Here is a 13,761-nt window from a genome sequence, read left to right as displayed (position 1 = left end):
TTCTGCTTTAATGACTATGCCAAAGCCTTTGACTGTGTGGATCACAATAAACTGTGGAAAATTCTGAAAGAGATGGGAATCCCAGACCATCTGAACTGCGTCTTGAGAAATCTGTATGCAGGTCAGAAAGCAACAGTTAGAACTGGACATGGAACAACAGACTGGTTCCAAATAGAAAAAGGAGTACGTCAAGGCTGTATATTGTCACCCTGCTTATTTAACTTATATGCAGATTACATCATGAGAAACGCTGGGCTGGATGAAACACAAGCTGGAATCAAGACTGCCAGGAGAAATATCAATAAACTCAGATACACAGATGACACCACCCTTATGGCAGAAAGGGAAGAAGAACTAAAGAGCCTCTTGATAAAAGTGAAAGAGGAGAGTGAAAAAGTTGGCTTAAAGCTCAACATTCAGAAAACTAAGACCATGGCATTCAGTCTCATCATTTCACGGCAATTAGATGGGGAAACAGTGGAAACAGTGTCAGACTTTATTTTTTTGGGCTTCAAAATCACTGCAGATGGTGATTGCAGCCATGAAATTAAAAGACGCTTACTCCTTGGCAGGAAAGTTATAAACAACTAGACATCATATTAAAAAGCAGAGACATTACTTTGCCAACAGAGGTCCGCCTAGTCAAGGCTATGGTTTTTCCAGTAGTCATGTACAGATGTGAGAGTTGGACTATAAAGAAAGCTGAGTGCCAAAGAATTGATGCTTTTGAACTGTGGTGTTGGAGAAGACTCTTGAGAGTCCCTTGGACTGCAAGGAGATCCAACCAGTCCATGCTAAAGAAGATCGGTCCTGGGTGTTCATTGGAAGGACTGATGCTAAAGCTGAAACTTCAATAATTTAGCCACCTCATGCAAAGAGTTGACTCACTGGATAAGACCCTGATGCTGGGAAAGATTGAAGGCAGGAGGAGAAGGGGACGACAAAGGGTGAGATGGTTGGATGGCATCACCGACTCGATGGACATGAGTTAGGGTAAACTCCAGGAGTTAGTGATGGACAGGGAGGCCTGGCGTGCTGTGGTCCATGGGGTTGCAAAAAGTCGAACACGACTGAGCGACTGAACTGAACTGATTAGACTAGGTGGCCATCCAGGAAAAATTAAGTTAAATTCACATCTCATACTCTAAGACAAATTTCATTTGGGTCAAAAATTGAAACTTAGAAAACAAAACCATAAAAATACCAAAATCAATTATAGTACAATGTTTTTTATGTTAGTGTAGGGAAGGGTTTTCTAATTCCAACACAAAATCCAAAGCCGTAAAATGAAAGACAAAATGTTCAACTGCATTAAAAAATGTTTGTGTGGGATAAAATACCATAAGCAAAGTCAAACAAATGAGGCAAAATATCTGTAACTCACATCACAAAGGGCTAACTTACCTTGTAGGTAAAGAAAATCTATAAACTAATGGGAAAAAAGACCAATAATCCAATAGCATAAAGAAATAAGAACGTGAACAAAGAGTTAACAGAAAAAAATTACAAAGTCTCTTAGATGTATAAAAAATTATCCAAGCTATTCATAATAGAAATACAAATTAAAAACATACATACACACACAAACCTAATACACAGTCTTTAATTGGTTTAAACAAACTAATGATAAAAGACATCTTTGAGACAACAGGAAAATTTGAATATTAAGTGGGTATTAGATTGTATAAGGGAATTGTTCATTTTATTAGGTGCAGTGACAGTATTATAGCTAAGTGGAAAATGCTCTTGTTATTCAGATATTCATGCTAACCTATTATGATAAAATAAGAGTAGAATGTCATGATAATCTTCACTTTACTTTAAAAATATTTCAGCCCCAACACAAACAAGCAAATATGGCTAAATATTAACAGTTCTTAAATCTAGGTGATAATTCATTTTATTTTTATCTCTACTTTCTTGCATGTTTGAAAATTTTCATACTAAAAGTACAAAAGTAAAACGAAAGTACATCAAGACACTATGTTTTACTTATCAGATTCACAAAGATCCAAAAGTGTGATAAAATACCATGTTGGCAAGGAAGTGGGGGAGAAAACATTCATATGTTTTTGGAGAGGGTGTAAAAGGCAATTTGGCAAGATGGATCAGAATTATAACTGTACTTACTTTGGGACCCAGTAATTCCATTTCGAGGGATTTATCCTTCAGATAGACACACATTTGCAAAATGACACATATCAGTTTATTCACTGCATTTTTGGAAATAGCAGAAGATTGGAAACACTCTAAATGTCTACCGGTAGAGGACTGGTTAAATTAAAATTATGTCTAGACCATGGAATACTATATCTGCAAAAAGAATGAGAAGCCCACTTGTGAACTAATATCAAATGATCTTCAAGATACACTGGGTGGGGAAAAAAGGACAATAAGGGACAATATATGGTGGGGAAAATCTGAGAAAAACAATATAGACTATTTGCTAATATATGCAAAAAATCATTCCTGGAAAGATACATGAAAAGCTGGTAACACTGGTTATGGGAAAAGAACTGAGTCTGGAGAACTGAGATGGGAATTGTTGTTCTTCAGTTGTGTCTGACTTTTTGTGACTCCATGGACTTCAGTACACCAGGCTTCCCTGTCCTTCACAATCTCCTAGAGTTTGCTCAAATTCACGTCCAGTGTGTCAACGATGCCATCCAAACATCTCATCCTCTGTTGCCTTCTCCTCCTGCCTTCAATCTTTCCCAGCATCAGGGTCGTTTCAAATGAGTTTGCTCCTTGCATCCAAAAGATTGGAGTTTCAGCTTCAGCATCAGTCCTTCCAATGAAAATTCAGTACTGATTTCCTTTAGGATGGACTGGTTGGATCTCCTTTCAGTACAAGGGACTCTCAAGAGTCTTCTCCAACACCACAGTTCAAAATAATCCATTCTTTGGCACTCAGCTTTCTTTATAGTCCAACTCTCACATCCGTACATGACTACTAGAAAAACCACAGCCTTGACTAGACAGACCTTTGTTGACAAAGTAATGTCTCTGCTTTTTAATATGCTCTCTAGGTTGGTCATAGCTTTTCTTGTAAGTGAGTAAGTGTCTTTTAATTTCATGGCTGTGGTCACCATCTGCAGTGATTTTGGAGTCCCCACCGAAAAAAGTCTGTCACTGTTTCCATTGTTTCCCCATCTATTTGCCATGAAGTGACCGGATGGCATAATCTTAGTTTCTGAATGGTGAGTTTTAAGCCAACTTTTTTACTCCCCTCTTTTACTTGCATCAAGAGGCTCTTTAGTTCTTCTTAGATTTCTGTCATAAGGGTGGTGTCATCTGCGTATCTGAGGTTATTGATATCTCCCCCGGAAATCTTGATTCCAGCTTGTGCTTCATCCAGCTCGGCATTTCACATGATGTACTCTGCATAGAAGTTAAATAAGCAGGGTGACAATATACAGCCTTGACGTACTCCTTTCCTGATTTGGAACCAGTCTGTTGTTCCATGTCCAGTTCTAACTGTTGCTTTCTGACCTGCATACAGATTTTTTAGGTGGCAGGTAAGGTGGTCCATCTATTTATTCCTGCTATGGCTTCCTATAAAATTCCTTGACTATTTCATGTCTCTCTCTCTCTTATCTCTGCTAGAAATCTGCTCTCAAAGGTAGAAAATAAAAAAAAAAAATTAAAGTAGAGAATAGCAGCCTAAATATTCAACAGGGGATTATTTAATGATTTTGGCACATTTATATATATGAATAAGGTGGAAGAACTTCAAATAACAAGAAAAGATATTACATTTTAAGGGAAAATTCAGATTATAAAACTACCTGTATAATATAAACTACAATATAATATTGTAGACCTATATACATAGATTCATAGAACAAAGCTAATGATATACTATATTATAGCGGGGTGTTAAGACTGTGGGTGACACTTTATTTTGCTTTTCTATGTTTACTAAAATGTCTGCAATGTACATACATAACTTTTATAATAAGAAACAACAGATGTCATAAAGAAAAATGGGACCTAGAACTCAAATCCCAAAGAACAAATGACTGATTAAAAGTCAAAATGTATCCTTTTTAAGGAAGTCTGAATTTAAGCTATGGGCAAAGCCAAGTGGTCAGAAAGGCAAGTGGGAGAAAAGGCACCAAGGGAGGCCATGGATCAATAGCCTGGGCCTGGAAGTAAGCATTTACTTTTTTTGCAGGTTTACAAAGGGATTTCCCTCCATTGCAGGCCAAGGAGCCAAGAGCTTAGAGAATCTGAGAGAGGGATATCTGAACTTATAACAAACCCCAGTGGTATAGATACCAACCCATTACAAAGCCTAGCACGGGGCAGACTCTCAGGGACACAACACACACGATCCTGCTGGCACAAATTCTACTCTTCCTGTTTAGTTTGGGGAGGAATTGTTCTTTCCGCCAACCAAATGTCACTATACTAGCATTGTGAACAGCTTGGGCACAGTTCTTCTGCCCATGAGGATTTCAAAGCCAACTAGAGTTGATCCTAAGAGAAAACTTAAAGATGCTTACACTACATATGCCAATGCATATTTGAATATATACAGATTCCTTTAAATACAAGAATAAAGCACACAAGACTGACTCTAAAAGTGAGCACAGTTAAACACTAAGATGCTGGTTAACTAGATCTGGATACATTAACACAAAGGAAGACTATAAAGCCATGAAAATGATAATCTGCATATTTACAGGCATGAAAAGATAGTCATAATATATTTCTCAATGAAAAACAGTCTAAGATTATAGATGATGTTTATATTTATACATATACATACACAGTCTATGTATATGTATAAATACAAAAATGTATCCATAGACATTACAATATCTATATGGGGTATTCACAAATGTCTATACTTTCTTTTTAATCTGTTTTTCTAACATTTTCTACACTAAATATATATTCTTATGTAATAAAAATGTTTAAAGATATAAATCACTCTTTTTAAAATATAAAAGGATTTTAATGTATTTTTTAATAAAATAGGGTTTTTATACATTACAGGAAAAGTTTAAATTTAAAATATTTCATGTGAACAAATGAAGAAATGAAGCCAACTAGTCTTCCCTGGCGGCTCAGACGGTAAAGAATCTGCCTGCAATGTGGGAGACCTGGGTTCGATCCCGGGGTTGGAAAGATCCCCTGGAGGAGGGCATGGCAACCCACTCCAGTATTCTTGCCTGGAGAATCCCCATGAACAGAGGAGCCTGGCAGGCTACAGCCCATGGGGTTGCAAAGAATTGGACGTGACTGAGTGACTAAGCACAGCACAGCATGTGAAGAAGGCTAGTTTTGATCCAGGTCTTGAAGATGATAATACTTCTAGAATGGCAAGGAAGGAAGGAAGAAGGGGTCTCTGGTGAAAACTTGCAAACCCGTCTGTGTGTGTGCACGCATGCTCTGGGGGTGAGGGTGAGAAGAGTTTACCAGAGCAAAGGAGTCAAAGGACGGTCTATGGAAACTGAACTTTATCCTCCAGGGAAAAAGAGCCAGATAAAGTGATACCTCACTAAAAGTTTGCTGGAGGAGAAAGATTCTAACCACCCTGCATAAATGGGATTGGACAAGGGAGAGGCTGGAGCCCAGGAAAATTGCTCAGAGGCAGCAGCTAAAGGCTGTCTGATGTGCCAAGGCCTCACTGACATGTGAACTCTGGGAATGGAAGGAGATGATCTGGACAACATCACAGGACAAGGGGCAGCTGGCCCTGGCAGGTGACAGCATTTGGAGGCTGTAAGACAGAAGTAAAAATGAGTTCAGGGTTTTGATTAAAGAGGCTCAAGAGGCCGGTGGTGAAAGGAAACATGGGAAGAGATGTCTCAGATGGAGTGCCGAGGAGGAGATAATGCAGAACTGAAGGACGTTCAAGTGCCGTCGCCTCAGCAGCAGAGGGCTGATCTTAATAGCCTGGGATTCTAGCCTGTCCTGGCCCTTCCTGCTGTGGGACTTCCCTCGTCTAGAAAGAGAAGGGCAATAGTTACACCTTGCCAACTTCCGAGTGGTTGAAGGGCCAGTGAGATCTGGATAAAAAGCACCTAGAACACGAAGCAGCTGTACAAACACCAAGCACTGCTGTCATGCACGCAGGTGGCGGCTGCATGGAGAGAGGACACTTGCTGAGAACACGAGGCCGCAGAAGTCAAAGATGGTCCAGGATTCCGCCTCAGCCTAGCTGTTAATGAACAGAGAGAACTTCTGGAGAACCCACTGATGTACTGAAAAGGGTAGATTCCCTTCCCCCAAGCCAGGAGTCAAAGCTCCGAGGTTCAGGGTAAAGACACGTGGTCAGCCCTGCCTCAGGGAGCTTCTCCCCAGGTTCTGAGCTGGAAAGTCCTCCTGCAACATCTGGTGCAAGCCCCTTATGTTACAGGTGAGGAACCCGAGGCCCAGAGGAGAAGGAAAGTAAGTTGGCCAAGGTCACCACACTGGGGAAAGTGTGATGGCAACAGAAGGACAGAAGAATGATGTGGTGGGGACGAACCACTCTTCTGCTCCCAGTGGCCACCAAGCTGACTCTCCCCGCCACCTTCTCTTTCCTGGACATTGGTGGAGCCTCTCTGCAACCTGTTCTCCCCATTGAGGTTAGAGTGATCGTTCAAAGCTAAACGTAACCATATCACTTCTTTGTGGTAGGTTGGGATGCATGCTAACTTCCTTCATAGCTCAGTTGGTAAAGAATCCGCTTGTGATGCAGGAGACTCCAGTTCAATTTCTGGGTTGGGAAGATCCGCTTGAGAAGGGATAGGCTACCCACTTCAGTATTCTTGGGCTTCCCCTGTGGCTCAGAGGGTAAAGAATACGCCTGCCATGTGGGAGACCTGGGTTAGATCCCTGGGCTGGGATGCATGCTGATGGGTTGGGAGCACCACCGTCTGTCTGTCAGGCCCTTTCCTGTAGGCCACAGCCTCTGTCCTGAAAGCCTACAGCTCTTCCTGTTGAAAATTCCCACCCTTTGACCCTTCAACTCTGCCGGTCCTTTGCAAGCAATCCCCTCATCACACATCACCACTATGAGTTACCTGCTGCTTCCTGCCAGGACCCCGAGGATACCCAGGGCCTTTGAAGGCCCCTGGTGACTTGGTTCTTACCTGCCCCTCCTATCTTCTCTCCCTTATCCCACGCTCTTACTCAGACAAGCCCCCACTCCTCCTTGGACAAATTACAAGCTGTGGGTTATGTTATAAATGCACAATTCCTAGTAAGTCTTCATAGCATTTATCCTAATTTGTCATGACATACATGTCTACATGTTCAAAGACACATGTGTGGTTATTTTTTTAATTGGGAGATAATTGCTTTACAATGTTGTGTTGGTCTCTGCCATACACCAACATGAATCAGCCATAGAATACATGTGTCCCCTCCCTCCTGAACCTCCCTCCCACCTTCCACTCCTATCCCACCCCTCCAGGCTGTCACAGAGCCCTGGGTTGAGCTCCCTGTGACATACAGAAAATTCCCATTGAGCTATCTGTTTTACATACGGTAATGTGTATGTTTCAAGGCTACTCTCTCATGTGTGACTATTTGATCGATTTCTTTCTCACTAGACTGTAGAATGAGACTCCCTGGTTGATCCAGTTTTCAGAGTCTGAAGGCCAAAGGGTTTGGAGACCAAGTGCTGGCAGAGACTCAGCTACCGGCCTCCCTGTCATTCTTTCGCTGTGACAAGATATAAAGGGAAAATGAACAATTGCTTCAGTTGCTCTGCAAATGACACTCTTGGCACCTCTTCAGCCAAGCGGCAGGCAGGGGGTGCCCTGTGGGGGTAGAGGAGCGGGGGTGTCGGCTGCTCCCAGGAGCCAGAAGCACAGGCAAGGCCTGGTGTCAGGACCTGCCTTTGGGAACGAAGCTGGCAGCTTACAGGAATGGCCTGAAGATGGAGGAAGCTATTAACATGGCTCACTCAGACTGCACCCCACAGGGAGGGAACAGAGTCTCATTATTAACCTCAGTGTATTAATATTTGATAAAGCATCTTCATGATGATAGATAGCAGTCAGCCAGAGAAGGGGAAGAGCTGCAGTTCTGCAGAGCATTCTCAGGGAGGAAGAACAGCTTTACTGAGAGGGGATGATGGGAGGAAGTGTGATGTCCTGGGCAGGAGAAAACTGCCCTGACCACACAGCGCAGTCGGCATGATGGCCTCTCTCATAGGCTGGGCTGCACAGGTAACCGGCAGGCTTCTCTGCACAGTGGCTTGTCTCAGGGGACAGAGGACTCACAATGGCTGACCTCCAAGAGAAAGCTGCTGAACCAATTTTTTTTTTCTTCTGACAGTACATTAAAATGATGGCTGACGGTTAAAGATATTTCCATGAATAGTACATTTTCCCAATATGTGGTCTCTAAATAGAACTCCATTCCATGGTTTGAAATTGGAGAAGAAAACATCTTAAAAAGCTCTCACTAATGACACCATCTTTGTTCTCACAGGTAGCTTAAGAGAGACATTTAGGCTGTGCACACCTGATGGATGCCTTTTGGTCTCTAGCAGCTGCTTTTGAAACTGTCATCTTTCCAGCCTGCCAAGAAGTTGCTGACCTCTCCTGGCACAACCGTGGTGAAACCCTGTTTTCTGAAAGAAATCATTCACCCTCTGGACACAAAGCCCTTCTCAGGCAACTGGGGACCTGGACTTAGCATCATCCTGGGGCAGGTGAGGAAAGGGGAAGGTGGGAGGAGGCCGAGCATCACTTTTTGCCACCAAGATCAGGCAGGAATCCACAGCACCCTCTCCAGGGAGTGTCTGGGTGTCAAGGCCAGTGGGTGGGGAGCAGCACTGACTTTTGTGTCCGAGGACCACTCTCCTAAAGCTCTGATGGAAAACCTGCCAGCCACAGACCTTAACCTTGGGGCCTGGGTTCAGTGGGTCTGAAAGATGTTCCCGGTTCCAAGTGGAGCAACTGCATGCTTCAGAGCACGGGGACACAGCCTGCAGTGCGCCTGTGGCCCTGTTGCATTCTCTGAATCACCCTTGACCAACCTCACCATCGGCCTCACCTCACTTCTAGTAAGAAGGCGACAGAGAGAATGCGGGCAGGAGGCACGTCTCTAGCTCGAAACATCATATGCATTCCGAGTTAGAGGCAAAAGCAAAGTGGGCTACGCAGTTTCGTGCACTTGGTCTTCAAAGGGAGGCTTTGTGTAGTCTGTCCCTTAGTAAGTGTTCAATGAGCTAAAGCAGGGGAGGAAGGACATGCCGGTCCTCCCCTCCCCACAGCCTCCTCAGGGGGCCGCAGTCTGCTCTCTGCATCACCGCCGTCCAGATGCCTCTACACTGAGGAGCTGGAAGTTATGCAGCGGGCAGCGCTTGGGAGGCGGGGAAGCTGAGCTGTGTGCATACGTAAGACAGGCAAGCAATGGGGAGGAGGGTAAGGCACAGGGATTCTCTTCTCAGGGTACCTTTCTGCTGCTTTCCTCCACTCCTATCCCCCCACAAGCTGGGTCACATCTGCCCCGAGGCAGCGCCCTCACCCAAATCTTGGGGATACACAATCGAGTGCAAGGGTGTGTGCAGGCAGAGGCCTTCTCTGGGATGAGGAGAGAGGGCACAGAGGGTGGCCGTTCAGGCCAGAAATTCCCCACAGCCTGCAGTCCCTCATCCAGACCGGCAAGTGTTTACCCAGTGGCGCCCAGGGTGAAGGACAGGAAATGGGCTGAGGGACAGTGAAGTGGCTTGGGGAGACACAGAGGCTGGAACCTCTTGGAGGGGTGGGAACTTGGGCTTTCCAGCTGTCTTCCTTCCTCCAGTCTTTCACGGCAAGTCCCACAAGGAGGCATGTGCCAGAGGCAGGCATCAAAGCAGAGGACAGCCTCCTGTTGGGAAGAAGCCTCAGGACTCACCTGCCACCAAACCTCAAGAAGCGCTGCCAGGTTTAGAGGCCAACACTGCCAGCAGCATTTGCCCGGGGACCTCCCGGGCTTCCAACCCTTGCATCGCCAAGGTCAAATCCATCCCCATCCAGGAGCCTCCTGCAGCATCTGCTTACCCACATCCCCCTTTGCTTTAGTCAGGCTGATCCAGTTTCAAATGCAGACTAATTCATTCTGGAGAGAAGTCAGGTATCTGTATACCAAGGTGGAGGTTTCCAGGCAGAATAACCAGATGGCTTGTTTATTTTGACTCCAGGAGGAAGAGCTGGGAGTGATTTGAAAGGCAGGAGAGAGACTGTCTCCTCTGGAACTCAGAGGAAGGTGACTTAGGAGGCAGAATAGACAGGAGTCCACTTAACCAAATGCAAGTCTTCTAACCACGGGTCACTAAGTAGAGAGGGATCAGGAGGCACTGCCACACTAAGAAGGGCATCTAACGGGCCCCGTCATCCTTGGTTTCTCGGGTCTTCCCATCACCCAGCTAATGGCAGAGACACACCTGGGATCCAGTCTGGATGCCTAAGAAGAAGGTGCTGCACAGCAGGGGGCTTTGTCTTCATGGCCACTGGGTCCCTGGGGGCCAAGCCAAGAGCTCCAGGCACAAGCACTAGACTAATTTTACTGGTTCCTGGCTCCTTTTCAGACCCAATCTGAAAATCGGGTGTCAAGGCCAGTGGGTGGGGAGCAGCACTGACTGCTGTGGTTAAGAGGGAAGAAAATGGCCCCGGAACGGCCAAGGTAACTGGGACATTGTCTGGACTGATGATCTCAAATATTTGAAGTTGGGAGAAGACAAGGGACAGAAAGATACTATTCATATTCCTGGGAGTTCCCCGGCAGCCCAGTGGTTAGGACTCTGCACTTTCCCTGTCGAGGGCCTGGGTTCAATCCTTGAACTAAGATCCCACAAGCCTCTGGGCTGGAAAAAAAATACTGTTCCCAAATAGATTTCCTGTAAATACTAACACTCATCAAGGGATTTAATTAATAAAAAACTTTCATAAGCTTTATCTTTCTTGATCTTCACAACAACCTTGGCAAAATACTACGGTCTTCATTTTGTAAAACAGGAGATGATTGAACTGTCCTCCAGGGCAGTAGCCTCAACGGTGGAACCAGGACCTGAATCTGGGTCTTGTGATATTTTCCTCCTCACTCCAGGACCTTCAATTTCAGATGGAAAAGGCCAGGCCAACCTTTCCAGCCCTGCCACATGTATCTATGAAGCAGATCACCACCATCTTAAAAGAAAAACAGGGCTGCATGCCTTCCTTGCAGTCATATACCTAGGAGTGGGGGAGCGGCCATGGAGAATGCAGAAATGGTGGAGACCAAAGGTAGCTTCAGCTCCCTCAGCCTCTCTGGAGAGGCTGACGGCTGCCTAGACTGCCAGGGGAGCCCCAAAGATGGCACTGAGGAGAAAAACATCAAGAAGTTAAAACCAGTGGGGTTCTGGGTGTGGGAGGCTATTGCTCCCTGCTTCTGCTCTGTCCACACACCAGAGTGGTCAATTCAGCCACTCTACCTCGGACCTTCTCAAAGCTTTAGCTTCTCCCACAGATCACTCAGAGTGGACTCTCAGGAGAGGAAAGTCAGTTAACTGGTTAGGGTTTTATTTGTTTTAAGAAAACCCTGAATAGACCCCAAACTTGCGTGTTTACTTGCTAGCCAGATGTTCTAAATGGCTAAGATCCAGGCATGTAACTCTTTACTCTGTGGTTCTGCTCCTCCTGGGGGGCTTTCAGATGCTTTGAAGGAGGAGATGCACACTTGTAGTGAGGAATACACAGTTTGAAGGACACTCTTTCCCGATCAACCGGCTCAACTCACTTCCACGTTTCCCAGGCTGCGCATCAATCAGACCAGGCTGCCGTACATATCAGCCAACTGGACCAGCTCTAAGCCCATTGTCCTGTGAGCCACACACACCCTTCAGTCCCCAGCCCAAGGACCACCTCTTCCACAATCTAGTCCCCAATTCTCCCTGTGTCTCGCGCTTTGTTCTCTCATTGCTATTTAATTATGTGTCTTTCCCATAGTTCTTCTCTAATTCTATTCTTGCTAATTAATTGTGAACATCATTTATTTCCCTAATAGATCATAAACTCCTCAGAGACAGATACTATGTTGACTCCAATTCTGTGCTTCCCCTTATCCACATTCATGTCTGAGTAGGGGTTTGGCTTTGCACATAGTAGGAATGATTGATCATTGTTCAAATGGAATTTACCCTGGTTTCATCAAAAACAGGCTATCTGTGAAACACAAAAGACAGCCCCACCCCTCAAGCTGCCCTTTGACAACCTTTACGGAGTATGGGACCCTCTCCCCCAGTTGTATCTCAGGGTCACTGCAGCCAGACCTAGCCAGCACAAGACACAGAGAAAGTCAAACCAGACTGGCAAAAGCAAGGGCTTCGAGCTTGGTTATTTAAAGAGGTTAAAATTACATAAGCCAAAGCAAGGGACTGGTGCTGTTGTACATCCCCAAGGAAAACCAAGGAAGGATTTTGTGGGGTCAGGGGCGGCGAGGAGGAAATGAGAGAAGAAGAAAGGGAGTTTCCTGCAAAGAGCAAGGACCAAACGGGTGATGGCTGAGACCTGAAAAGATTCCCCACCATCACAAGGAATGAGACACACCATCCCTTTTACAGGGACGGGAGGCCTGGACACTCCTGAGAGGAGGGGTCATCATGGTCTCAGAGAGGCCCTGCTCATGCCTCAAGAAATCACCCCAGAGAGTGCTTAGGGGAAAGGTTGTGCCCTTCGTACCAGGCAGAAGATGGAACAACCAATGACGGGGAAACAGGTCTGATCTGGGCCAGTCACTGATGGAGCAGGTGAAGGAATCCACCCCTTTCCTGGGATAAAGCCACACACACCGCCCCCACCACAGAACCTAAGCTTGCTTTATTGGTTGAGGACTTAGGGTCAGAACACAGCTACCCTGGGACAGGCTCCAGGGAGCCAACAGTCATAGTGATTGGTGGAGGAAAAAAAATCTCAAGAATCAGATCTCAGCCAGCAGGGGAAAGAGAAGCCATTTCTACTAGAGAATTGAAGATCTCTCTCTCCCTCTCCCTCCCTCCCTCCCTCTCTCTCACACACATACACATCTATTATGAACCTGCTAAGTAAAAATCTAATTCCAGTTTAAGTATAAGAGGTTTAGTCTAGAAAATCCTCCTCTCTGAGGCAGGTCTGTGGGGAAGATCTTATCTGTTCTCCATTTCCTATCAAATCACCCTTTTTCCTTTTGGGGCCACAGAGGAGACGATAATCCCCCTATCCAGGACCAGGCAGGAGATCGAGGTACAGAATGAGGGCCACGCCCCTCTGCCCAGCTGACCCACCCCTCACCGGCTCTTGCGCCCAGACCTCCTCTTTACTTCTGACTGTGGCCACAGGTCATTCAGGGCAGAGGACAGGGCCCACCTGGCACCACTTTCTGCCGGGAAGAAAGCAGAGGACACGTGGGAGGAGACGCCGCCTACCCTGTGCTCACTCCCAAGGGGCCCTGGCCTCTGAGCCACATGGCCACATCTCCATTGCCTCCCTGCAGGGCTCACGCCAACACACCCAGGGGATTCATCACAGGCGGGAAGGCAGCGAACCTCGGGATTAGGAGAGCGGCTGTCCTAACCCCCATGGCCCCAAAGAGTACCTGCCAAGGCCTTGATCCGGGACCTCTCAAAGAGCCTGGCTGAGCTGTTGTCATTATCCAGCTCATCATCCGGGCCGTCCCAGCGGGCATTGATCCGGCTGTACGGTGGCTGGTTGCCCACGTTTTCAAACTCCGTGGCTGATGTCATGTCAGCAGGCTGTCCGCAGCTACGCCTGCCTCAGTCTTCATGGAAGGGTCCCTGGGGGATGGACAGTAACACAG

The 13,761-nt window shown here is 45.9% G+C and overlaps 1 protein-coding gene across 4 annotated transcripts in view; it reads right to left on the bottom strand.

Annotated features, from left to right (window-relative positions):
* Positions 1-13,761, bottom strand: part of SPTB (spectrin beta, erythrocytic) — a 127,554-nt gene that overhangs the window by 57,130 nt on the left and 56,663 nt on the right. For 3 of the 4 annotated variants that reach the window (XM_055436859.2, XM_055436860.2, XM_055436861.2), the window contains exon 2: positions 13,540-13,738. In XM_055436859.2, coding sequence (XP_055292834.2) covers positions 13,540-13,687 — 148 coding nt within the window. In that variant the 5' untranslated portion in view covers positions 13,688-13,738. Of the gene's footprint in view, positions 1-13,539; positions 13,739-13,761 lie in introns of those variants that run through there. The other variant, XM_055436862.2, reaches the window with a different exon arrangement.

The sequence above is a fragment of the Moschus berezovskii genome, chromosome 9 (assembly GCF_049115385.1).
Source record: "Moschus berezovskii isolate FMDL1 chromosome 9, NW_MosBer_1.0, whole genome shotgun sequence".
NCBI lineage: Eukaryota > Metazoa > Chordata > Mammalia > Artiodactyla > Moschidae > Moschus > Moschus berezovskii.
Note: the sequence above shows the minus strand (reverse complement) of the source record. Positions and strands in the feature narration are given on the sequence as shown.